Source organism: Propithecus coquereli, unplaced genomic scaffold, assembly GCF_000956105.1.
Source record: "Propithecus coquereli isolate 6110/MARCELLA unplaced genomic scaffold, Pcoq_1.0 Scaffold57, whole genome shotgun sequence".
Taxonomy (NCBI): domain Eukaryota; kingdom Metazoa; phylum Chordata; class Mammalia; order Primates; family Indriidae; genus Propithecus; species Propithecus coquereli.
In genome coordinates this window covers 662,126-687,867 of record NW_012151618.1, presented here as the reverse complement: position 1 = coordinate 687,867, position 25,742 = coordinate 662,126, and the positions used below count along the sequence as shown (strand labels likewise).

At 44.3% G+C, this 25,742-nt stretch overlaps 1 protein-coding gene across 2 annotated transcripts in view; it reads right to left on the bottom strand.

The window, feature by feature from the left end:
• The window catches only part of TMOD2 (tropomodulin 2 (neuronal)), a 59,934-nt gene extending 35,222 nt beyond the window's left edge, over positions 1–24,712 (bottom strand). For both annotated transcript variants that reach the window (XM_012658042.1, XM_012658043.1), the window contains exons 1-5: positions 24,562–24,712; positions 10,203–10,397; positions 8,719–8,875; positions 4,002–4,124; positions 1,073–1,159 (exon numbers count right to left, since the gene is read on the bottom strand). In XM_012658042.1, coding sequence (XP_012513496.1) covers positions 1,073–1,159; positions 4,002–4,124; positions 8,719–8,875; positions 10,203–10,328 — 493 coding nt within the window. In that variant the 5' untranslated portion in view covers positions 10,329–10,397; positions 24,562–24,712. The remainder of the gene's footprint in view (positions 1–1,072; positions 1,160–4,001; positions 4,125–8,718; positions 8,876–10,202; positions 10,398–24,561) is intronic.
• Between the last annotated feature and the right edge of the window lie 1,030 nt (positions 24,713–25,742).

The following is a 25,742-nucleotide window of genomic DNA, read 5'->3' as shown; positions in this document are numbered from 1 at the left end:
ATAAAAATCTATTCATTATCTATTCATTTAAAAAGTTATATGTTCTTTATAAAGAATGAGGTAAATCTACAGGTACTGAAAAGACATCACGATTTTAAAAAAGGTAATGATATTTGTGTGTATGTGTACTTATAAAAGCCCAGAAGGTTGTGTACCAGATTGTTAATAGCAAACACACTGTCAGAATGTTACCCTTTGATACTGAAGCTAGAAGGCATAGGCATTTTTCATCTGTATGCATAATAAACCAGAAAGAAAAAAATTAAAACGAATATTGCTGTCTGGGTAAATTACCTACTATAAATGATATTTCATAAGTATGCTACTGAAACTAGAAGGATCTCACAAGTTTCTGTCAAAGGAATAAAATATAATTAAGCTGAGAAAAGCTATAATCTCCTGTGAGTTTTCATAGTACCAACATCACACTGTACTGAAATTATTGGTCCATCCCCATCCTGCACAGGTAAGTTCCTTTGGGCAGGGACCATCTTTTATCTTCGCATCTAAACCTAGAACATTCCTGACATATAGTAGGTACTTAGTAGGTGACTGACGTATGAGTGAGTCTAAGTAACTGTAACTTCACAGGAAATGTGGACATAGAAGATGGTCTGGAACTTCTTGTGCCAGTAAATCCAAGCCAGCCTGCCTTTCATGCTCTCAGGGGGAAGTAGGTATTCATATTCTAATGACAAGCATCTGTTATTGAGATAAAAAGACACCTGAATAAAGAAGGGAATTTAATTCAAGCTACCATAGTTGATAAAACATCCTTTGGAACATGAAACTGCTTGCATTTTGCGCTGACTATGCAAACTTTTTATTAGTCATTTTATTTTCTGACTGAACAGACTTACCATGAAAGTGTGTTCTGGGCAAAACACAGTGATTGGTACTAGCTACGCTGCCAGACAGCTCCCGCTATCACCTGCTCTGTTCTGGTTTGATTGCTCAGAGACCAGGGACCCTAGTGAAATGACAAAGGGCGAGGCCTGCAAGGCCCCTCTGCTACCAGCAACACCTGGAGGCTCCAGAGCTTCACAAAACCACAGATGCCACATCAACTTACTTCTTACAGGCCCTTTGCCACCTTTACTGTTGGCTGTTTCTTCATCAAACTTTGGATTGTTGAGTAAATTGTGTACTCCAAGGACAGCTAAAAACAAAGATAATCAATGAATGAGCATTAAGTTTGCAGAAGCATGTTAGGATGTCTATGTTGCTAATTTGCCCCATGAAGAACAATTCTTTATAACATAAAGAGAAATCTCTGACTCCTCTTTTCTTGAGTAGTGTATAATACATGTATAGTATTAACTAAACTTATTTTAAAAAGCCTCTTTCCAAGACTACCAGCAATCTTCACATGTCTTTCAACATCTAAACATGTGGAATCATTTAGGATCTGAGGAATGATGGCCTAGTTATGTCCACAATTTACTAAAAAACTGCCTAGACTTTCTAGTTAAATAGACTCAACCCTCTGGTTTTCTGTTAAATGAGAAGGAGGGACTGAGTCTAAGGATTTTTAAGATCTAACATTATATAGATTATTTCATATATTTTTCCAGAGGCAAACATAGGAAGATTGTGGGCCTCTTTCGTTGTAAGCCTCCCCATCTAACAGTACTGAAAGGAGTTTTCCTTTCCCCTTCTAAAGCATCCCAGGGTGGGAAATAAGAGGGACATTGGCAAAAAAACGTCAGTTGAGCACACTGAGATTTTTAGTTTCCTGCATTACATGGAGCTTGCACCAGGAGGCAGCACAGTACGCAGGAAACAACGATGGGGGTGGAGAACGAACACTGGGCAAGTGGAAACTGCAACTGCCCACACAGATTTCCCTTCGCTAATGAAATTACAGGTGAGACGGGCCACCTGGAGAAGGATCCCGGAAGAGATGATCACCTGTGGACAGGTGGCAGAGGAGTGCCTCTGAGATCATTAGCTCTACTGTAAGCTACGTATCAGAAGGAGGGAGGCAGCCAGCACAGGACGAGGAAGGGCCAGTGGTCACAGCCAGCAAGCATGTGGGATGAGAGAGGGCTCCGAAGCAGCCAGCCAGAGTTTGAATCCTGACTCTGTCGCATGCTGTGTGACTTGGGAAGTTGCTAAATGTCTCTGAGTCTGTTTCCTCATCCGTAAAATAGGAATAATAATTGTGCTTTACTTATTACAAAGATTAAATGATTTCCTATGTGTCAGGCACTATTCTAAGTGCTTTACAAACTCTTGGTAAATAAATAAGAATTTGCCACTGTGTCTCTGGCATTGTTTAGGGAGAAGGTGTCCTATTTGATAAACATTGGCTACTAAGAACATATAACAAACTTATCTGCTTGCTCTGGCCCTGTGCTCACCCAACAACCTCTCATTATAATTTGGCTCCCACTACTGAGTTTTGATTTTTGTTTCATCTGTTATCTGTGAATCTGACTCATGGACCAGTCCCTACCACTCTGCTCCAATCTGATTGCTTCTATGTATACCGACAAGATCCAATCTCTAGACCAGCAGGGCTAAGAACTAGACTCTGGATGGTGACCACACTGAGATAAGGACAGTCTGGGTGGTGCTGTCGTGGAGATCAACTGCCTTCCCCTTGAGGAACTGTCTGTCTGCTCTCTGTCTGCCATGATAACATGGACAATGCATCGACACTCTCATCTAAACCTCAATGGCTGTCAGCCCATCCACTAACGGGCTCTCAGTCTTTCAGAAAGATGCACCCTAGAGAAGATGCTGCCACCCACCCCAGCCGGGCTTGCTCCTGAGTTCCTAGGGAGGGAGGCCGAGTAAGGATGAACAAGGACAGTTTTCTTTTGAATTATCTCCCTGGTTTTATTGAATGAATTTCAGGATCTAGTATCTTCCAAATGATTGGAGTTTTTCCCTTTCTCCTTTCTCAGGCATTTCCTGGGAATTCAAGTCCAGCCCTGCATTGTCCCTTTGGGCAATTCACCCAAGAAACCATGAGGCAACCCTTGGGAGGTGCAATAACCATAACAGGATCGCTCCACAGTAACCAGAGGGCTAAGGTGACCAGTCACTGCAAAGCACTGTCTTTACCAGGAGACGCGGGTCCTCAATTCTTGCAGCGACCTCTGAGAGAGGTTCAAAAATGTGAACTTAATTATCAACCACTGACCTCATCACAGAAGGAAGGAAAAGGTAGCTGAGATGGTTGGCCTGTATTAGAATAAGGCACAGCTGGTTCTCCTGGGAGGAAGGAGATTATCATATGTCTTCCAATGGAATAAGAATGAGAATTCTTGCTAAAGCTATGGACTGGTTTTTAAGGCATTTCTACCCTATGGTGACTAATAACCTGTGTGTGTCAGGGGGTAAGACTTAATGTACAAATATGTTGGTATATGCAGGGAGTTTTTCTCAAAGACCAGACAAGAAATGGGAGAAGGCCTAGGTAATCAGGGTGAGACACTTATGTACTTCATTACATATTCTTTTGTACTCTGAGTTTTTAAAAATGTGGATGTAAAAATCAATTAAATAATCATTATTATCATTACCATGTTACTATTGTTAAGAAAACTAGAAAGCTAACAGACCTATAAGGGTGAATCAAAATGGAACAGCAACTGTGGAGAAGGACAAGAATTCATGAAAATTTTGTGATGATAAAATACCAAATGGGAAAGCTTTTTAGGAAGCATTAAAGGCTGTTATTTCATTATTTAAGTTCTCAACACTCCTTCATATTTGTTCTCTTTGACTTCTCACAGTAACTCTTGAGTTTTGTAGGATAGGTATCATTTCAGCATTTTATAGCAAAATTGATAGAGCAAAATATTAATATTTGCTCAGAGAGGTTAAGTCACCGGCATCAAAGCTTACAGCTACGTGATGGCTGGAGTCAACATGGTATCGCAGTAACAATGAACAGCTATAGAGAAGCTCAAAGGCTGCTGCTGTGGGTACCAGTGCACGCCTGGAGGTTACAGAGCCAGACAGGAAAGTTCCCAGAGCAGAGGACTAACCTGCAAGATCGTAGAGTTCGGTGTCAGAGGCGCTGGCCAAAGCTTCTTCCAGTTCCGGGTCAAGGGTCACCTTTTCTTCTTTACGCATTTCCACTGGCTTTTCTTTGGGTATAAAGACTCTCCCTTTAAACCAGAAGAAAAAGACTATGGTGTGCTACTGCATTATTGGTAGGGTAAGTGGACTCAGAAGAGAATGCAGTTCTGGCCATTAAAACCCATAACATGAAGCTATTTTGTATCCAACTGATGCCTGAATTGCAGGGACTGTGCCAACACCAATAATCCACTATTAAAGGGAAGGAACACTGGAAGAGGAATCCTGCAGTCTGCCACACAGAGATCTGAGACGACAGTCCTTATACACAGAGGGAATAGGTGGCTTCTACCTCTCTACTACTGGCAGCACTGCCCCTAGGCCTGGGCAGGAGGGGCCCTGCCCTGGGCCCTGAACTTGGAGGGCCTCACTCCCATCTTCCTCTGGCATCTCTCCCAAAGGGACAGGCCAAAGGGCCAAAGGGATATTCCCACCCAGCACGCAGGCCGCTTGCTAGATCATACTCCAGGCACCTGCGACCCTGGAGTTCCCTGCCCAAAGAGCCCTGAGCCCTTCCCATATCCATCCTCCTGAAGGTAGGGCACACTGCTGGGGTGTGCACCTTTAGGCCAAGGGGAGGCCGCTTGTAGGGGAGCATGGATGGAGCTCAGATATGTAGGCAGGGGAGGAGGAGGTCCAACATGTGTGCTTAAGGCCCCGGCAGTGTGGGACGGACAAACATCCCTTCATGGAACTCTTGGAAGCCCAAGAATCCTGGTCTTCTAGGTATATTTGTAGGAGGATATAACATATTTTCACAGTTTGTTAGCTTTTAAATATTTAGAAAAAATGGCATGTGGGCTTCTATTTGTGTTCTTGCCTTAGCCCTCCAAATACTGGGACAGGTTCATCCAAACAACACCAGGGGTCCCCCAGGGACAAACTGGTGATACCCCAGAGTTTTCCCCCTTAAATTGAGATTGTAGATCACTAGGATGCTATATCTGGGGTCAGCTGGACTAGTGTGGTGCTGAGAACACAGCTGTCTCTCTGGAGTGTACCAAAGCAGGCCTGATTTTAAGGAAAAATCAGGGTTGCTATACTTAGAGACTGTGGGCGTCTGTGAGCAGCAAGGCATCCTGTGCCTCCCACAGGTGCATTCTCTGCCACTATCTCCCACTTTACCCTGTCAGATTCCATTTATTTTGCCCGCTATTCACTTCTGATATCTACGCCCTCCCTCCTAGCCCAAACTTCTGGACTGATGGATCACATTGCTGGGAGGATGGCAGAGTACCTGCTCCTAACTTCCAGCCAGGCCAACACATCCGCATCCCGCATGCGCAAAGGCCAAGAAAGGTAAACCCAGGACATTCTAGAGCCATCATTGTAACACTTCAGACCACTCACATTCTTTTCCAATGATCCACAGCTTTTAACTCTTGGTTTCTCTTTCTCTCTCTCTCTTTTTTTTTTTAAGAAATAGGGCCTTGCTATGTTGCCAAGGCTGGAGAGCAGTGGCTATTCACAAGCACAGTCCCAGTATGGATAAGCAGAAAGTTTTGACCTGCTCCATTTCTGAGCCAGTTCACCTCTCCTTAGGCAACCTGGTGGTCTCCCACTCCTGGGAGGTCACCATATTGATGCCAAACTTGCTGCGGACACCCAGTGAGCATTACACACTACAGCCCAGAACTCAGGCTCAATCCCCCTGCCTCAGCCTCCCAAGTCGCTGGGATACAGGCGTGCACCTTCGTGCCCAGCTTTCTCTTTTTTGGAGCTGCTCTTCCTTCTTGGGCATGATCTTTGAAATTGGTCTCCTTTATTTTGACTTTTAGAGTTCCCTAAAGACTCATTCCACTATTGTCACCTTCTCTTTGTTGCCCTGGATAGAGCAGACAGCTGGCATCAGCTCCAGCAATTAGGACCCAAGTTCTCTCCAGGCCATCTTGGCTAGCCTGGTCCACGCCACTCCTACGGGAAAGGAGAGAGTCAAACCTAAAGTCAATAACCCTCCCTCATGAAAACTCTCAAAGAGACTTCCCTGATTACAAGGGCCAGGTATTTCCTGATGGTTTACCATATTGTCAAACGGCTGGGTAAGTGAGCAGGAGGCAGTCAGAGCTGGGCACTCCAAAGAGAGGAAAGAAAGACATTGCTTATGTGGGGCATCCCGGCAACAAACTCCCTATCCCTCACAAACATCCTGATTCCTGCCTTGGCTTCGTATAAACTGCCACATTTCCCAAAAACAAGGAAAATACACTGGGAAACAAAGTAGGAAGATGGCCAGAAGACAGATAATGAAAAAAAAAAAATCAACTAATCAACAACTTCTCAGACACTAGGGCTCATGTCAGACTTAATTTTCATCATTATCTGCGGCCCAAAACATTGCCTTTGTGGCTGAGATAATCTTGGGTCTAAAGTCAAAATAGGATTTCTAAGTTCCTCCTTCCCAATACTGTTTAGGATTACCCTAAACATGAGGTATACAGGTGGCCCAACAACTATCGGTACTCAGGACAACCATTGATATAGATCCATTCCTGCAGGTCTAACTGAACAATAAGTTCTAAGCAAAAATAAGCTGCACTGGAGAGTCAAATCTGGCCCAGGAGCCTGAGGTGTCCCAGCACACAGCACTCAGGACCGAGGCTGTGTGGCCTCTCTCCTGAGGACCTCACAATAGCCTCACGTTGCTCCTGGGTCGTCTCGCTGGTCTTTCTGGGGGCGCCTGCATACTCCTCAACTCCGACTCCACTGCTCTGTTTGGAAAACTTGCTCTCTGCTCATTTCATTCAATTGTGCTACTTCTCGGCCTTCTCCTAAGCTACACTGTGCAACTGTATCCCCCTGTATATTTCTGTTTACTCCTCAGACAGCCCCTGGATTCCTGACTCCCCCATGAACCATCTGGAGATTAATCTGGATCAAGAGATAATTTCCCGTAGCCACTCCTCAGACCTCTACTCTGAGAACAAAAGAAAACAGCTTTCTTCTTATGATAGTGTCACTACTTGATGTTAATTGGGATTTTATTGAAGATTTGACATTATAATTTTTTTTGCAATTAAATTAGTCAAATAGCAACTATGCTGCCATAGAAACAGATCCATATTTCCAGAGTAATGCTTGGTTATTTGCCCAGTTCATCACTGTTCAACTTTACTTTCCTAATGATATTCTCAGTGGCATGTGACGCATTGACTGTGCACCACACAGGAGAGCCCGGATGTGATATGAGAGAAGGCGGCAATGCTCTGACTCGGGCTGGTTGGGTCTCAGTTGTGGCAACTCAGGTTGTCACAGTGCTGTGAAAGCAATAAACAGGTGTCATGACGGAAAGAAGGGGCTATTTCAGAAAGGTCAGGGAAAGCCCAAGGCTCTGACGTTTAAGCTGAGACTCTTGGGATGTGAAAAATGGGACTGTGGGTCAGAAGGAAGAGTCCACGAGGAGACCAGCCTGAGATGGGAAAAGAATTCGGCAGGTTTGGGAAGTGAAGGAAGACCGTGGGGCTGAGGCTTGGTAAGGGAAGGAGAGATGCCATCAGCAAAGTGGAGGAAAGATCTACTTCGAAGACCGCAGTAACGATTTGGGACATTAAGCAAGGAAATGACATGATCTGATTTGTACTTTACCAAGACTGTAGTTGCCATGAGGTTACCAATGATCCCATTAGTGTCTGTGGGCCCAAGTCTTCCTCGCTACTGTTTGTAGCGAGGAAGCTGGATAGACTGTTGATACCCACTCTTCCACCCAAAAGGAGCTCAGGGCCAGGAACTAAGGAGGAAGGTTTCCTTGAATTGGCTGGAAGCTCAGTCCTGGCATGCACAAACACCTCCTTGCTCCTCACAGCCTTCCTGGCTCTATCATCATGTTCCACTCACTAGACCGCAAGCTCTTTGAGGGTAGGGTCTCATTCCCCTGTGGTCCCAGAGTCTGGAACAAGGCTCTGCACAGAGGAGGTGCTCGGTAAATGCTAGATGAATGAATGACTGCACTGGCCTTTAATGGTAGCCTCTCAGGTTGGGAGTGTGGTGCTAGAGCCATCCTAGACGTGGAGTAGAAAGGCCCCGAGGGACTTCTGCAGTTGGTAAAGCACCGTGCCAAGAGAAACGCACCAGTGCCCATGGAGTTCTCTTGTAGGCATGATGCTGCTTCACATTTTGAAAACTTTCTTTGGGGCTTTGAGATTTTTTCACTGAACTAATTTGAGGACTATGATGCCCTAAGTATTCATTTAATTAGCCTACATATTCTGCCATGTTCCTTTTTTTCTTTTAAATTAAACTTTACTTTTTAGAGTAGTTTTAAGTTGATAGCAAAATTAAACAGAAATTACAGAGAGTTCCTATATAATCCCAGTAACCCCCCACCCCACACAGCCTCCCCATGTAATGACATGCCACACCACAGTGGGACATTTGTTACAACTGATGAACTGACACATCATTATCACCCAAAGTCCATCGTTCACATCAGGGCTCACTTTTGGTGTTGTACATTCCGTGGGTTCAGGCAAATGCAGACTGACTTGTATTTATCAGCAGTGACTCTTTTTAATGCTGAATCCAGTTCACGGCTTATTTCCCATTTCCAGGGCAGTTCCCTTGCCTAACCCTCCACGGCAATACATTAAGAGTACCTTTGTCCCGAGACTCGCTGCTTGTGGTCCTTACCTTTTTTTTCTCCAGTGAAGGGCACAAAGTCCTCCCTGTCTTTCTGTTCCAAAGCCTCCTTCTCCAGGTACATGAGGAGGTGCTCGCGGTCAAACGGGCCGGTGGCTGCTTTCTGTGTCTGGTCTTTCTGGCGGAATCCAGCCGGCAGCATCGCACTCTGACAGGACAGAAGTGTGAACAGAAAGAAGGATGTCTACCAGATTGATACTTTGTTACTTCCTCCCCCTAACTCCTACTCACTGTACCTGGGGGAAGCAGAGAGGATGCCTATGCAGAATTGTGGGTGTGAGCTGAGGGTTGGGGTCTCTGGGCCATCTCTGAGGCCCTCCCTGCTTGTTCTAACATCCTGTGCTTAGAGGAGGGCTCCCAGCGAGCCCAAGCAGAGCACAGAGGGCTGGAGCAGCCTCTGAATCTTCTGCAGAGATACTATAACCTTCTAGAACATGGTGGCAAAAGACCTCTTTCCTTATAGATGACACTTAGGACTGGCTAGGTCTGCACCAAGGTGCTCCCAGGCAGGAATATGGAGACTTTAACAAGGAGCCAATGTGGCTAACTCCTCCCCTGCAGAAACATCCAGGTAAGTGAATATTATGGTAGATGTTAATACCTGCTTTAGCTTTGAGATTTCTTCTTTAAGCTACAAAAAAAAGCAGGATACTTGTATGTTTTAAAGTAAATATAATATTCAAAGTATCTGACATATCAGAATAGCATACACATACTTTTGTTTTAGTCACATTTTTATTTATAGTAAAATCACTATTTTGGATGCCTCCAGTTATAATAAGTTTAAGATAAAACCATCAGGCTACAGAGAGTGCTTGCTAAACAAATAATATAACAATTTAGCTTTTGAAGAACTCATAAAAATATTAGAAGCTCCATTTAAATTTAGTTGATATTATGATTATAGTCATTCTAATCTATCTATTGTTTTAGGATTATCAAACATTTCAAGTTATTTATGTATTTCAAAGAAATGAGGTATTTTAAAAAATCTGCATTTGGAGTTAAAGACCTGGTTTAAACACCAGGTATCTGACATTTAATAGTGTGAAATCTTATGTAAATTACCTCTCCAAATCTGTCTCTTCCTTTATGAAATGGTGATAATGTGATTTACCTCAATGGCTTCTGTGCCTAGCAAAGTGTATGATACACAGTAAAAACTCAGTAAGATTTGTTCTTCTCTCTTTTCTTCTTTTTTTCCTACGTCAGACTAATCCTTCTTCAACCAATGGAAAATATTTTTCCCCATTTATATTAAACTGGTTTTTGAGAAATACATTTGCCCTATCATACTGTACTGGCTACGAGGTTCTCCATGAATTTGTAAAAGTAAGTGACTCAGAGCCAATCAGGGGAAGAACAGAACATTTGCATTTGGAGCTAAGGGATTTCTACTATTATTTAAGGACCAAACCATGCCATTTACCCCGTACTATCATTAACCCGCTCTGCTTCAATTCCACGTCACTAACCTCAGGATCTAGGTCATCCAGAACATTTTCCAACTGCTTCAGTTCCTCTTCTGAGAGTTTTCCAAGCAGCTCATCTTCATCAATGTTCTTGTATTTCTCTAGCTCTTTTTGAAAGGGGAGTGCCATGGCTTCTTATATACCTTTCTCATGGGCCATGCACATTTAAATGGGCCAACGTCCTGAGACTTCAGAGTACTGCTAATAAAAAAGAAACACTGTGATCTTTCTGTAAACAGGACTTAATTAACAGGAGACAAAGCTATGCTGTCAATGGAGTCTACTGTATCGAACAAGTCATTCAACTAAAAGGTCATTATCACCTTCATTTGCAGAGCAACTCAACAGCTTACAAAGCGTTTTCATATACATGATTTTACCTATTTTGATCTTTGTAACAACCCTGTGAGGAAGCCTGCATGGATATTATCATTCCCACTTACAGATGATGATTCTGAGGTGAAGGTAGCCAAGAACCCTGCTCGAGGTCACAGAGCTGGGATGTGTGAGCCTGGCCGTCTGATTCCCAGCGTAGTGAGTGCGTTTCCACAATACTACTCTGCCCTCCCCAGCTTTCCATAGAAACGCAGTGAAGAACAATGCACTAATTGTAAGGCAGTTGTAAGAAGCACACTTGCTTCTTTTCAGGGAGAGAGTGATGTGGAGAATACAAAACGGGATTCATTCAGGAGAGAGCGTGCAGCGCCTATGTGAGAAAGCATTGTCCAGTGGCTCCTCTGCAATTAAACTAAGATTCTCAAATCCTGGACACATAATCACTTTCTCTACTGTTCTCTTTTTTCTCCTTTATCTTCCCTTCTATTTCTATTCCCATTTGTATTTTGTTTCTTTAGCCACCCTCCTTAATTCTTCTTTCTTTATACCCCTAGACCATTCTCCTTTTAACCTCCCTGCCTTTTCATACCACGTCACTTCTAAACTTTCACTCAAAATGAAATTTTTACTCAATCTTTTTCCCCTTGCAGATAACACTCATTCAGGAAATAGTAATGTACTTAATTAATTGTGTTTCTCCTTAGGAGGCATTAGCATCAATCATATTTTTCAAGGCAATAATATTTGCTGTATACCTACTATTTGCCTGGCACAGTTCTAGAAAACAGGAATAAAAAGATAAACAAGATACGACCCTTTCCCCCAAGGAGATCATAGTTTAGTGAGGCAGACATACAAACGGCAATAATTTCATATAATAAGTCTTACAAGTAATGTATAAAATAGGTTTAAAAACACATGAGGAGGCCAGGCTTGGTGGCTCACACCTGTAATCCTAGCACTCTGGGAGGCCGAGGCAGGAGGATTGCCTGAGCTCAGGAGTTTGAGACCAGCCTAAACAAGAGTGAGACCCCGTCTCTACTAAAAATAGAAAAAATTAGCCAGTTGCAGTGGTGCATGCATGCAGCCCCAGCTACTTGGGAGGCTGAAGCAGGAGGATTGCTTGAGCCCAGGAGTTTGAGGTTGCAGTGAGCTATGATCATGCCATTGCACTCTACCCGGGGCGACAGAGCGAGACTCTGTCTCAAGACAAAAACAAAAAAACACATAAGGAAATAATCACCTAATAAGAGGGGCAACTTTGAAAGGAAACTGTGAAAAAGAGGTTGCATGTGAGCCTTGAAGGAAGAGGTTGTAAGGTGGACATGGGTGGGCGAGGGCCATTCTAGGAGAAGAGAACAGCATAAACAGAAGCACAGGATAAGAAAGGACAGCCATGTTGGTGGGATCGGTGGCATGGCTAGAGAGGAGGATCCATGCGGAGGGAGAGGGAAGAACTAAAGACAAGGACAGGACATTTGTGAAGGGCCTTCCTGATGTGCCTTGCTATGGGACCTGGACTTTATTCTGTTGGGAATGGGAAGCCACCACAACTTCTTAAAGTAAGGGAGCAATCTGGGCGCAGCTGTTTTTTAGAGCAGTTCAAATGGTAAGAATGAAGAATGGGTTGGCATGGAAAGCGATTGGTTCAGGTGGGCAGCTTAGGGGCTATGAGAATACTGTTCCCCACCCTTCATTAATTTAACTGCTCACAATGTTCAGACTTGTGGTTTTCTATGTAGGTACCCTTTCCACATGCAGTGCAACTCTCTTTCTCATCCATTAATCCTCCTTCTTTTAAGTTTCAATCACTATATTCCAGTAAACAAACAAAAATCTTACTGAAGTCAGAAAAATCAATTGAATCCTACATATTTTGTTCTGATCCCAGCTACCACTGATTTCTTGTGTGACAGTGGACAAGGATCTCATCTGCCAGGCCCTTATCCAGAAAATGAATTGGCTGAACTACTCTACTTAATGGATTCCAAGATGCACAATTTACCACATTTAACATTCTGAAATTGTGCTGTGTCTTACAATTGATGGTGTCCTACAATTAATGTTGCTCCAGAGCAGTCAAGATGTACTTGTCATTGCCTGTATATGCATAAACATCCAAAGCACCAGCTTCAAAACTAGTGGAACGGATTTCAGGGATTAGGAAGGAAATCCCAGGGACAACCATGGAACAACACTCTTTTAAAACCTAGGAAGCATGGCCAGGTGCAGTGGCTCACACCTGTAATCCTAGCACTTTGAGAGGCCAAGGCAGAAGGACAGAATGAGGTCAGGAGTTTGAGACCAGCCTGACCAAGAACAACAACCCATCTCTACAAAAAAATACAAAAATTAGCTGGGTATGGTGGCACGTCTCTGTAGTCCCAGCCACTTAGGAGGCTGAGGCAGGAGGATCACTTGAGCCCTGGAGTTGGAGGCTGCAGTAGGCTATGGTGACACCACTGTACTGTATCCCAGGCAACAAAGAGACCCTATCTCCATAAAAACAAAACACAAAAAACAAACAAAAGAACACCCAGGGATCAAACCATCTTGAGGAAGTGGCGATGCAGGTGTGTTTAGGAGCACTCCCAGAGACAGATCCAGAGTAGGATAGTTCCATGTAATTACAGAGTAAGCTCAAGTGCCCAGATCAATGTCTTTTAGTTCTTTTATGGATTTTTAAAATTACCACTTTTGATGGCACAGAGGAGACCTTGTGTGGAAAAACACAGACTTTGATGACTATCAATCAAAAAGTGATTTAAAAAGTTGGATTCTGAACATGACAAAGTTTTAAGAATATCAACCAATTCATTTCATTTACATTTTCCCCTTCTATGTATGCACAGGAGAGATGTATGATTTTAGAAATCTATGCATATTCATAGCAGGTTTAATTGTAGTTGACAAAAACTGTAAATAATCTGAATGATAATAGGTGAATAAATAAATAAATTGTGGTATATCCACATAATGGAATATTTCTTGGCAAGAAAAAGGCATGAAATATTGATACATTCAAAATAATTATAATGACTGAAAGAATACACTGTATGATTCCATGTGTCTAAAATTCTAGAAAATGTAAACTAATCTATATGACAAAGCAAATCAGAGTTGCTTAGGCATGAGAGAGAGATGGGAGGGGCTGAAAGAAGGGATGACAGTGGAGCATGAGGACACTTTGGGGGTGACGCACAGGTTCACCACCTCGATTGTGGTGATGGTTTCACAGTGCACGTCTACGTCAAAGCTTATCGAACTGTACACTTGAAATACGTGCACTTTACTGTATGTCGACTATACCTCAATAAAAAAGATTTTTAAAAAATCTACATGGAAGTCTAAAACAGCTCTTTCAATAAAGTAAAAATTGTATTTTAAAGGAAGTAATTGTCATGTTTTGATTGGCAGAATTTTTTCTTAATGATTTATATAAGATATTGGAGTGTTTTACAATTGATGGTATCTTAGAGTTGATAAGATTCTATTTGAATTTCCATTCCAGGATTCTATACTAAACCCCAACTCTTTATGTATAGAGTTGAGCAAAATAGATTTGCTGTCTAGACTGATCTCCCCGTCAGCCACTCCCAACACTCACGCCAACCTTACATTCTCCCCTTTCTTTCGGTGTCTGGTCCGTCAGCACCTCCTGTAGCTACTTACTGCACAGCACTTTCACACCATCCTTTCTAACTCTCGCTTTGGACCTCTGTTCGTTCATGCCTACCCTACTCTAATTTCGTCTTGAAAGGTTTCTGTTCTCCTGTTAGCCACCCAGAGCACTATGATCGGATCATCTTTCTCAACGCTGCTAACAAGCCACTTCCCCGGTTAAGAATGCACAATGGCTCCCTCTTGTCTACAGAATGAAATTCAGACAGTTTAGCATATACTCCCATAATTTGACCTTAATCTGCACTTCCTATTTTCTCCGTCTTTACTTTTCTGGGGAGCCCTCCACTTCAGTTAAAACGGTTTATCCACTCTCAGTGGTAGGCAGAATCGTGGCCCCCTAAAGATGTCCACCTTCTAATCCCCAGACCTGTGAGTCTGTTACTTTACATGGCAAAAGGGACCAGGTGAGATTAAATTAAGGATCTTAAAATAGAGACATTATCCTGATTATCTGGGTGGGCCCAATCTAATCCAAAGGGCTGTTACAAGATGGAAGAGGAAGGCAGAAAAGTCAGGGAAGGAGATGCGATGACGAAAGCAGAGAGTCAGAGTCATGTGATTTTTGGCTTTGAAGCTGCTGGAAGGGGCCATTAGCCAAGGGATGTGGGTGGCCTCCAAAAGCTGGGAAAGGCAAGGAAATGGATCCTCCCCCAGAGTCTTCCGAAGGAATATGATCCCGCCGACACCTTGATTTCAGCCTAGTGAGATGTGTTTAAGACTTCTAACTTCCAAAATGGTAAGATAATAAATTTGGGTGTTTTAAGCCACTAAATTTGTGCTAATTTGTTACTGTAGCAATAGAAAACTAATACACTCTCTTACCCAAGCACTTCCATTTTCCAAGATAATTATTCTGGCTATCTTCTGTTAGCCCCTCCACACCCACTCCCCACCCTGCTCTGTGCTGCAGGAAGATGATCTGTTCTGACTGCATCAATGGGTTCTCTTCCTTTCTGGCTTCTGTTTGGCCAACAGGAGGCACCGGCAGGAAAGTGGAGGGCAGGGGGAGAGGGAGGTCGGGTCCCGAAGGCCACATCTCCCGATAGGCAGACCTCTCTCCAAAGCTGCCCTCCCCTTGCAGACCTCAGGCCTTGGGTGGTGAAGAGGCCTTGGGTGGTAAAGGGGCCCTGTGGTGGCTAGTGCCAGAGTTTTGCTTTGCTGGATTCTCTAAATCCTCCTCACATTTTTGTAAATAGCCTCTTTACTAAAATTTCTTGAGTTACTCAGTTTGAATATATCCTGTTTCTGGTTGGGAAGTTGGCTGATAACAGTAATATTACTTGGAATGCCCTTCTCTACTCTCAAGGACTATCTATATGTTCTACTTTCTTTTTGTTTTCTGTTTTTTGAGACAGTGTCTTGCTCTGTTGCCCAGGCTAGAGTGCAGAGGTTTCATCATAGCTCACTATGACCTCAAACTCCTGGGCTCAAGTAATCCTCCTGCCTCAGCCTCCTGAGTAGCTGGGACTACAGGTGTGCACCACTGCACCCGGCTAATTTTTCTGTTTTCTGTTTGTTTGTTTTACAGATGAGGTCTCACTTACATTGCTCAGGCTGGTTCAAACTCTTGGGCTCAAGTGATCCTCCCACCTCAGCCTCCTGAGTAGCTGGGACAACAGGCACATGCCACCATGTCCGACTATGTGCTCTGTTTTTGAAACGTGGCTCAGATCCCAGCTCTGCAGTACCACAAAATGTCAGAGTTGATAGAGGCCTTAAAGATCATGTAATCCAGCAACATAGATGGTTTTTCTTTTAATTTCTCTGATCACTCCTTTTTGGTCTCAATTTCTCTTCCTTCACCTTAAATACCAGCATTCTTCAAGATCTTGTCTTAGAAATTCTATTCTTATACTAAACATTCTCTCTAGATAACTCATCTGCCTCCAAGATTTTAATTATTTTACACATACACACACACACACACACACACACATATATGACTCCATATGACTCCAAAATCCATATTTTCTTCCTAGAGTTTGTTCCTGAGGGACAGACCTGTATATTTTCAACTGCCTAACCAACATCTCTCCTTAGCTGCCTCTGCCTCAGACACCTCAAATATGTCAGAAGTGCTTTTATCATTTCATCATCTTTCCTCCTCTAGAATTCCCAATTTCAGAAAGTTGGCCAAAAATCAAGGGACCATCCTTGCCATCTTCTCCCTCCCATCAATCACCAATTCTGTCCTTACCCAACCGTGTTGAGAATCTCCTACTTCACTCATCCACATTGCCCACATTAAGCCCTAGCCCCTCCTGATCCATTCTCCACACAAATGGTCAAAAAGATCTTTTCAAACAACTCTGCTCTGGTTACTTAAAATCCTCCAGTGGCCTCCTGCTGCCTTGAGGATAAGGTTCAAATTCTTCTGGCCTCTGCCATCCTCCACAACCTCATGCTGCAGTGCACTCCTGTCTCCTCCTGGCTCCAGCCTCCTGGACCACTTCCAATTCCTGGATCATGCCTTATGCTGTTTCCTCTGCTCAGAACAGTCTCACCACCCGCCTCCTCTGGCTGATTGCTGTCTGGCTCATCCCCCAGTCTCATGTAAGCTGCACTTCCTCAGGGGGGCCTTGTTTGGACCTGAGACAATATCTGGGTCACTCCCCACCCCCAATGGACATCCGCCTTGATCACATCTGTTCTTGGCTTTATTACAATTACTTTTTTTATCTGTCATTCTTGCTAATCACTATGAGGGTGGGGACTGTATCAGTTTTATTGATGGATAAAATCCTGACTCGCAGCATAGGTCTTGACACAGAATAGGCATCTAATAAATATTCTGCAAAATTCTGTCAAAGTTCATTCTGTCAAATGAACAAAATGAGCTCAAAGAGCCGAAGCGAGCCACAGGTCCAGAGCTCATTCCACTGTATCCACTGCTTCCTCTCCCTGTGATGGAACTTTCTGAGACCACCTAAGCTCACAGAAGTTGCCCCCTCCCTAAATTTGCATTACTTGTGTTACCAATGGATGTTCATCACTTGCTTTCTTGTTATCTTTTCATGTATGTCACATATGCGGTTCTCTCTCCAGCTACACTGCAAACTCCCAAAAGATGGGGATCACATCACAATTCTTTACATTCCTGGCCTTCTCGAGCTCAAGTTTGCATATTCATTCAAAAATTATCTGCGGAAAGTCTACATTTTCCAGACATTGCTGGGACAATAGCAGTGAACAAATCAGATGATATCCTGTGCTCTGAGCTTATAGATGAATAGGGAAAGACATTGTAATAACATGTTAATATTATATAATAGTACCTGTTAAAACAAATTGCATATGTTGTGTCAATATACTGGGGGGAGAGGGTCTCAAAGGCAGAGAAGAAAAAAACTTTGTATCCTCCTGGAGTACAACTTTGACTTGAAGATTTGGGAGAAAGCTAGTTATTATTCTTTAAAAACAAATATAGACGGCCGGGCGCGGTGGCTCACGCCTGTAATCCTAGCACTCTGGGAGGCCGAGGCGGGCGGATCGTTTGAGCTCAGGAGTTCGAGACCAGCCTGAGCAAGAGCGAGACCCCGTCTCTACTAAAAATAGAAAGAAATTGGCCACACAACTAAAAATAGAAAAAAAAAATTAGCCAAGCATGGTGGCGCATGCCTGTAGTCCCAGCTACCTGGGAGGCTGAGGCAGGAGGATCTCTTGAGCTCAGGAGTTTGAGGTTGCTGTGAGCTAGGCTGACGCCACGGCACTCACTCTAGCCAGGGCAACAGAGGGAGACTCTGTCTCAAAAAATTAAAATAAAAATAAAAAAAAAATAAAAAACAAATATAGACATATGGTGGAGAAGAATGCAGTTTTCTCATAGTTTTTAAAGTCAAATCATAGATTTTCCAGCTCCTGGCTAGTCTGCTTTAATCCCCTACCAAGGCCGCCAGGGGTTCACATTTGTCTCCTCCTGCTAGAGTGGTCAGCGTGGGAAGTTTGCAAAGCACTGTTGCAGCCTCGTCTCTGGCAGAGTGTCTGTCCCGTGGCAAGCATTCAACATACAACAAGATACTAATGTACACAGTGGAATGAAGCAAATGCCAAGCAAAGTTTCTAAGAGTCCAGGTGGGCAAGTACAGAAGATGGTTAGGAAAATGGAAAATAGGAGTAAGGACTCGAGCTGATGGAAGGATGACTTTAGTCCTTAAATAACTCTTCCTATTACTCAAAGATACCAGCTCTGGGGAGGAAAGTAAGGAGTGTGGCTTTCTTTGCTTCTCCTTCCACTACCTTATTTGTATGGCTGTGGCATGAAAGAGGAAAATCAGATACAACGTGAAGTGCCCAGCCTTGGCCCTGCCTATACACAAAGACAGAAACAAGCAGCTTATTCATTAAACACAAGCCAAGCCGAAGACTAATTTTTACAAAAGAGTAAACAAAAAATACTCTTAAAAACCTAGTGAAGGCCAGGCGCGGTGGCTCACACCTGTAATCTCAGCACTCTGGGAGGCTGAGGTGGGAGGATTGTTTGAGCTCAGGAGTTTAAGACCAACCTGAGCAAGAGTAAGACCCTGTGTCTACTAAAAATAGAAGAATTAGCCAGGTGTGTGATGCATGTCTGTGGGTGTACTCAGCTACTTGGGAGGCTGAGGCAGGAGGATCGCTTGAGCCCAGGAGTTTGAGGTTGCTGTGAACTATGATGACACCACTGCACTCTAGCCCGGGTGACACAGCCAGAATCTGTCTCAAAAAACAAAAAACAAAGCTAATGAACAGTTTTTTAAATGCATAAAACACTACCATAAATTGCTTCAGAATACACACACATCTAGGAAAGCTACAAAGTACTGCTCACGGAAAGGACAAACACCACATTGGGAGGGGAAGGGAATTTGACTGGAGAAGGGGGACTTGGGGCTTCAACTGTGCTGGTGATGATTGATTCCTAAGTGGAGGGGTCAGTAAATGAGAGGTTATCATTCTTTATTCTTTCTAATGTATCTTCAATATTTCATAATAATTTTTTAAACAATTAGTGAACCAAGTTTCACAAGAGCCAAATCTACATTTTCTAAAACTAGTAAATTAGAACAAAAATCAGCATATCAATGTGCCCTGCAACGATCCCGAACTGATCCCATATTGAATCCATCTCTAACTGCTGGGCAAATACAAAGATGTAACAGCCATAGCCTGTGTTTTGGAATCCAGCTATTTGAAGATGGGCCAGTCAAGTCTGTTTCTTTTTTAAACAACTAAATGGCTCCTGTCACATTCTAGGAGATACTTGCAGAGGATGAAGGACAGAGATTGAGGTGGTATAAGGAGAAATTTCAGGCAAAATATACGGTAAAGAATGAAAAAAGGGGAATGAGGAACAGATTTTACCAGAATGAAGAGCCTGTATCTGAGACTATTTGTTCTTAATTTTCCAATTTTACAACACAAGAATTGCCAGAGCTTAAATTGTGGTTGAAAATAGTCCCCCTCTATAACTATGGGCCCACTAGTGACTGCTTCAGGTTCAGAAGAGCACAGAACACCAAATGCATGGGCCTTGGAGTCAACCAGCCTGAGGTCTGATGGTGCAGACACGTGTGCAGTGACAACCTCTTCAAGCTTCTGTTCCTTCCTCTGTGAAACAGGCAAAGAACAGTACTCCTTTCAGAAGGTAGAGGCGACACTTCAGGTGATAATGCTCATACCAGGCACAGTGTCTAGCACACTCAAGCCCTCAGTCAAAGCTTTCTCTTTCATCCTTGGTCTGGGAATAATCTTTTGCAGGTATTCTTCCCCTTTGTTTTCCTCATCAGGATCTGTTGAACTTGGAAAGGCAGCATCCCGTAAGAGCTGTGGGTCAGCGTTGCCAGGTGTAGCAAGCTGCCGTGGTATAGGCTGGCCAAACCAGGAGATACGTTTCCACTTGAGCCAGAAGCAGCCAGAAAGCTTCCTTGCTGGGGCAGAAGCTCTTTCACATGGAAGTCTCACTGTCTGCCCAGACTGTCTCCTGGTTTCTAATTATCTTGGTGGGTCCTATTTCTTGCTGTCACCTTGTCCTTCTGTGTGGCTCCATTTTCTATTTTTGGAGGAGTTCCCATTTCTTGACCTCTGTCTACCTTCTTGCTTTCCAGTTGGGTATCTGTGCCTTTCTTGTTTTTAACTGCCTGTCAGTTCTACCCATATCCCCTCATCTTGCCTTTGGGAACTTACGGTCTTCTAACTTCCTGATTGGCACCGTGGGTTCCTTGCTCTTTGTTCTTTGATTCATGTGCCCTCCTGGCTTCTGCCTGCTTATGTGGTCTTTGACTCATCTATCTTGTCCCTTTCTTTGGCATGTGTGTGCCAGCTATGTTTTGATCTGTGCTTTGTTATGACCTATGGGTGTGGTGTACACCTTGACGTGTGACTGCTTACCAAGATGAAATGAAAAATATTTAGCAAGTGGTACGGAATTGGCACTACCCAATCAGAATGGTTGTTTGCAAACGATGGGGATGGCTGTCCCCCCACCCACTGGCTGAACAGCAAGCAGCCCAGCTCACTACATTCCACACCTCTCCAACCACTCTGATGAGGGGCCTCTTGGTTCTTTCTTAGGGCTAGTGCCCCAGCTTTGCTCCCTTTTCCTTATGTCCAGGCTTGGCCTGGCTGGCCTTGCACCCTGTTTCACAAGCTCTTGTCACCCACAGTCCTAGAATTGACCTTCTCATTCCTGCCCCACCCAGCTGTCATGAGAGGAATCCAGAAATACTGGTGACACATATGAAAGATAATTAATGGGGAAGCCTTGATGCCAAAACAGGAGGGCAAAACATAAAATCAAAAATAACATGAAATCACAGCTTTGAGGAAGGTTGTGCTGAAACACAGGACCAAGGCCAAGGAACTCAAAATGGCTTTGGGAGGAAAGGGGGCTATCCCAGCTCCATGGAACAGCCAAAGCAGAACAGTGTATCTTGTTTTATACAACCACAAAGCCTTCAAAATTACGTGTAATCGACTTCTTGGTATACTGAAAATAAAAATGGTTCATAGTCTACAACAGATTACCAAATAGGAGAGTTCATAGGAAGAAGTATGGGAAATTAGGTTGGAAAAGTAGATTGGGGTCAAACAGTTATGATCCATTAAAACTAGAAACTGAAATTTGAATTCTAATCTGTAGGTAATGGGAAACACAAATGACAAATACTTTACAACCCATACATTTATCCAGACGTCCTGACCTTCCACCTAAAAATGCATTAAAGGCAGTTTCTCAAAATTTGTTCCATGCAATGTTAGTCTCTCAAGATTTTTAAAATTTTTTGCACAGTTTGGGAACCTTTCCATGCTGTATCCTACGGACACTCCCTCCCCACCTCCATATCTATGAACAATGGTCATTAGCCCACAAAAGACTCTGAAAAACCTTTTTAGCTTTGTTTACCCTAGTGTTTCTCAAAAGTGACTAGGTACTTTTTCTTGCAACCTATCAACATTCTATATATTTTGGGGAATACTGATTGAGAGATTCACAGATACACACACATAAACTATCTTAGACATTAATGTAAGTAAATGTATACATCCTAAATTAACATTTTCATATATATATACACACAACATCCAGGAATAGCAAAAATATCCTTGTAGCAAAGGATTCTGTATAAGAGATTAAATATTATATCTTAAGAGTTAATTCTATTTTCTTGGTTTGGTTACAGGAAGTTTCTTCTGCACGTCTTCTACGAACCTTTGAACTACTCACAGTCTATAAGGAAAACATTTGGTTTTATGTGATTTACACACAAAGGGAATGAGAGGAAACCCCTCAACTTCTATTGTCACAAAGCTGGATTGATTTTTTTCCCCCAACGCTTCCCTAACCCCAAATACGATGAACTACCACCTATGTTATGAAACTTCCTCACACACTGACATAGATCTCAGACACAGAGGGAAGAGATGGCTCGTGTATAGAGCTAGAGTTTCTAAGGTTTGGGGAATTACTAATGCTTTGAGGTTGGGGCGAAGGGTTGGGGTATCTTAAGCACAAATGGTTGACAGCAGCCAAGATGAACCAAAAGAGGGAGCTTCTCCTGACCCCACTCATACTTCCAATAGGATTTAAACCTTGGGAAGTTGAAATCAAGGAGTTCCCAGCTGTCTGTCACTACTCACACAGTCCTCTACAACACTTTCTCTTAATTTACTTATTTTATTGATCTCCCCCAATTTTTTAGTTAAAAAGTTAAAATCTACAGAAAAGTTAAAAGAATAGTAAAATAAACACCTATATACCATTCTTCTTGATTTTACCAACTGTCACCATTCTGCCACCTCTGCCACATTCCTGAACTTGCTCTGTCACCCTATACTTGCTTTTGTGAACCAGCCGAAAGTTGGAGATGTCATGACACTTCACTTCTAATACCGCCTCTCCAAAGAATGAGGGTAGTTTGGTCTCCTACATAACCACAGAACCATTAGTGCACCTAAAACAATTAACAGTAATTCCATAATATCATCTAACATGCAGTCCATATTCAAATATCCCTATTGTCTCCAAATTGACTTTCATAGCTATTTTTTTTCTCCTTTAGGATTCAAAGTTCACACAACCCAATTCATTGTTACACCACTTGAGTATTTTGCTCCCCAATCCCCAGTCTTTTTGGCAAGAACACTACATAGGTGAAGTTACAGCCTTCTTATTGCACCCCAACAGGAGATTCGTAATAGGTGCTCCTCAACTTGATCACTTGGTTAAGGTGGTGACCTCCCAATCTCTCCATTGTAAATTCACCTTTTCCTTAAGTAATCTGTGGTGAGATGCTTTGAAATAATGTAAAAATCCTATTCCCCAACCATCTTTCACTCCAAGGTTTGTATCAGTTTAGTGAGTCCTTGCCTGAATCATCTGTTATGTTAGGGTTTGCATAGTGCTAAGTTTCTGGCTCTCTCATTCCTTCTATTGTGTATTTCCTTTTCAAACAATGGCCCATCAGTACCATCTTCTCTTTTCTCAGTGTGTATGTGCTCTGGTTACTTCTTGCTGGGGCTGCCTCCCCCACCTCCTTGCTGACCACACTTGACTGTTCAGGCCCAGCCCTAGGGAGCCACTAACCCTTTATCTGCTGATCCCATCACTTCATCTTCAGCGAATTAAAAGCAAAAAAACCACCACGTTTATATCTACCAATTTACAGTAATTTACAAAAATTAAAATGGTTGTAATGTATATTTACTGAGTTAGACTGAAGAGAGTAGATAGAATACATGAGTTTTATTTTGTAAAAATATCAGATTGCCTAAGCCCTGAAAAATCTTTCCTCCTCACTAGGGCAGAGCTGCTTGTTCAGTCACAATCAGGCTTTTTGTAATGGTGTTAAACAGAAGCACCCTCATCTCTTCAGTTCCCTGATAGCAGAATCTTGGAAGAATAGAGGTTTAGAAATCATTTCGCCCAAATGCCCCATTTTTCATACAAAAAGAGGCTCAGAGGTGGCGGGCCTTGCCCAGGGTCCCTAAGCTCCTTATAATGCAGCTAGGACGGGGAGCTGGTTTTTAAAATACCTCCTCCAATATTCTTTTCATTCCCCTCCCAATTGCCTCGTGATTCAGATGTTTAATGCGCACAGGCGAAACCGTAGCATTCACGGCCTCCTTCATTGCTAATTTGCATTTTGACCGCATCGCTTTCCCACCTTCGAATACCTTAAGTAAAAAATTCCGTTAGGAGCCTTTCATTATCATTATTTTAAAAATCAACCTTCATTTATGCATGTCAACAGGGAAAATTTAGGAAGTCTCAAGGGAGCACATACTACACATTAACTTTAATCAGGAAAAAAAAAAATAAACGTCTCAAGGACCCTGCATCGGGCTGCTTTCCGGGAGGCTGAAACGCCCTGCGAGTGACAGCTCTAGGGATCTCAGAAAAAGACGCCAGCTGGAGTCCACCCTTCCTTGTCGCCTGTTTTAACGAGGCAGTGAGATGCATAGGACTCGAGGAGCTTATCAAACATTCACAAGAGAGGAGAAAGTGGGAAACAAAGCCCAGCGTGGAAAAACCCAGCCCCGCAGCCCGGGAGGACAGGAGACCGCGCCCTCACTGCTGCGGCCCAGCGGGCTGCAGACGCTGCGGCACCGCAGTGCAGGGCGTGGGACCCACACGCCGGCGGGCGCCTCCCGCCCGTGCTGCCCGCGCGCGGAGCCCGGTCGCCCGGTGCAGCCCGCAGGGCCGGGAGGCAGAAGGCGCCCCGGCTCTGCGCGCCCGCCTGGCCGAGCGCCGAAGCCGCGGAGCATCCTCCGGAGAGCAAGGAGGGCGCGGCGGCACGGCGTTCCGGACCCGGGGGCTGCAGACAGCGGCTGGCCCGGGCAGGCCCCCTCCCGTCCCCGGCGCGCTCACCCGTCCGTGCGCCCATCCCGGAGCCGGCGGTGAGGGCAGTCAGTCGTCAGCCCCGAGGTGGCGGGGCCGGGCGAGCTGGGGCGGCGCCGCGGCCGGGGCGAGCGCGGCGATCAACAGGCGGCTCCCGGCCGGGCGCGGCGCCGGGGCGCGCGGCTGCAGCGGAGCAGGCTGGGAAGCGTAGTTCCCGGCGGCGCGGCGACAGCGCGGAGGCGGGACCCCCGCCCGCCTGGCCGCCGCGCTTGGGTCCCCCCGTACGTCCCCCACAGGGGTCCTCTCCTAGAATCTGGTCCAGAGCCCGTAACGGTCTGCAGGGGAAAAGCTGCGCAGGCTCTTTTGAGACGCCCAGGGCTACGGGTAGGGTGGGAGGCAAAGGCTTTCCACGCTGTGAGGCGCACTGGGGTGAGTGAGCAACTTGACGTGGAAGCCTCGCTGCGGCCGGGCCCAGGTACAGACCAGGCCTGCCGTGGGGTGTACAGGCTGGTCGGGAGCGCGGGGAGAAGTACCTGGCTTAGTTGCCTCGGGGAGAGAGGTGAGCAAGGTGGGGTTGAGCGAGGCTGATCTGAAGTCATGGCGTGAGGGTGTCGGAGAAGCCCACGCACATGCGGTGCGTTCACTAGATGTGACACAGGACAGCTTAGCCTTGGTGAGCCTTAGTGTCCTCATCTGTACAAAAGGCTTAAAGCTTGAAGACGTGTTGTGAGGATTGAAAGACCCATAGCATATGCCTGTGTGGGCGCTCAGTAAAGGTTCCTTCCTTCAGAGTTAAGAGGGAGTTCTTGGGCACACTTTGCCGGGAAAGCCCTACAACATACTGCTATAGTCCTCATTAAACTAGGTAAATGTTAAAACCCACCGGGCTTGCTTCATCCCTGAATACGTACTGAAATGTCCTCTCTGCTGGGATCCTGGGAGCTACAAAGATAGAGAAAATACTATCTTGTTTATGAAGCATGAAAGTGGGGTGGGGTGGGGTGACGTAGGATAGAGACCAAAATTACGAAAACATACGGCATCGTAGGGTTACCTTCCAGAAGCCTTTTCTAATTAGATGTGGTCTCTCTATAGCCTTTTTGAACCCTTGCTGTATCCTTTAAGCATACCTGTAACCTTTGCTTAGGGCACTTATCTTGACTGCTTAAAGTATGCTGAGTTTTGCAAGCTGCCACTGTGCAGTATTTCGC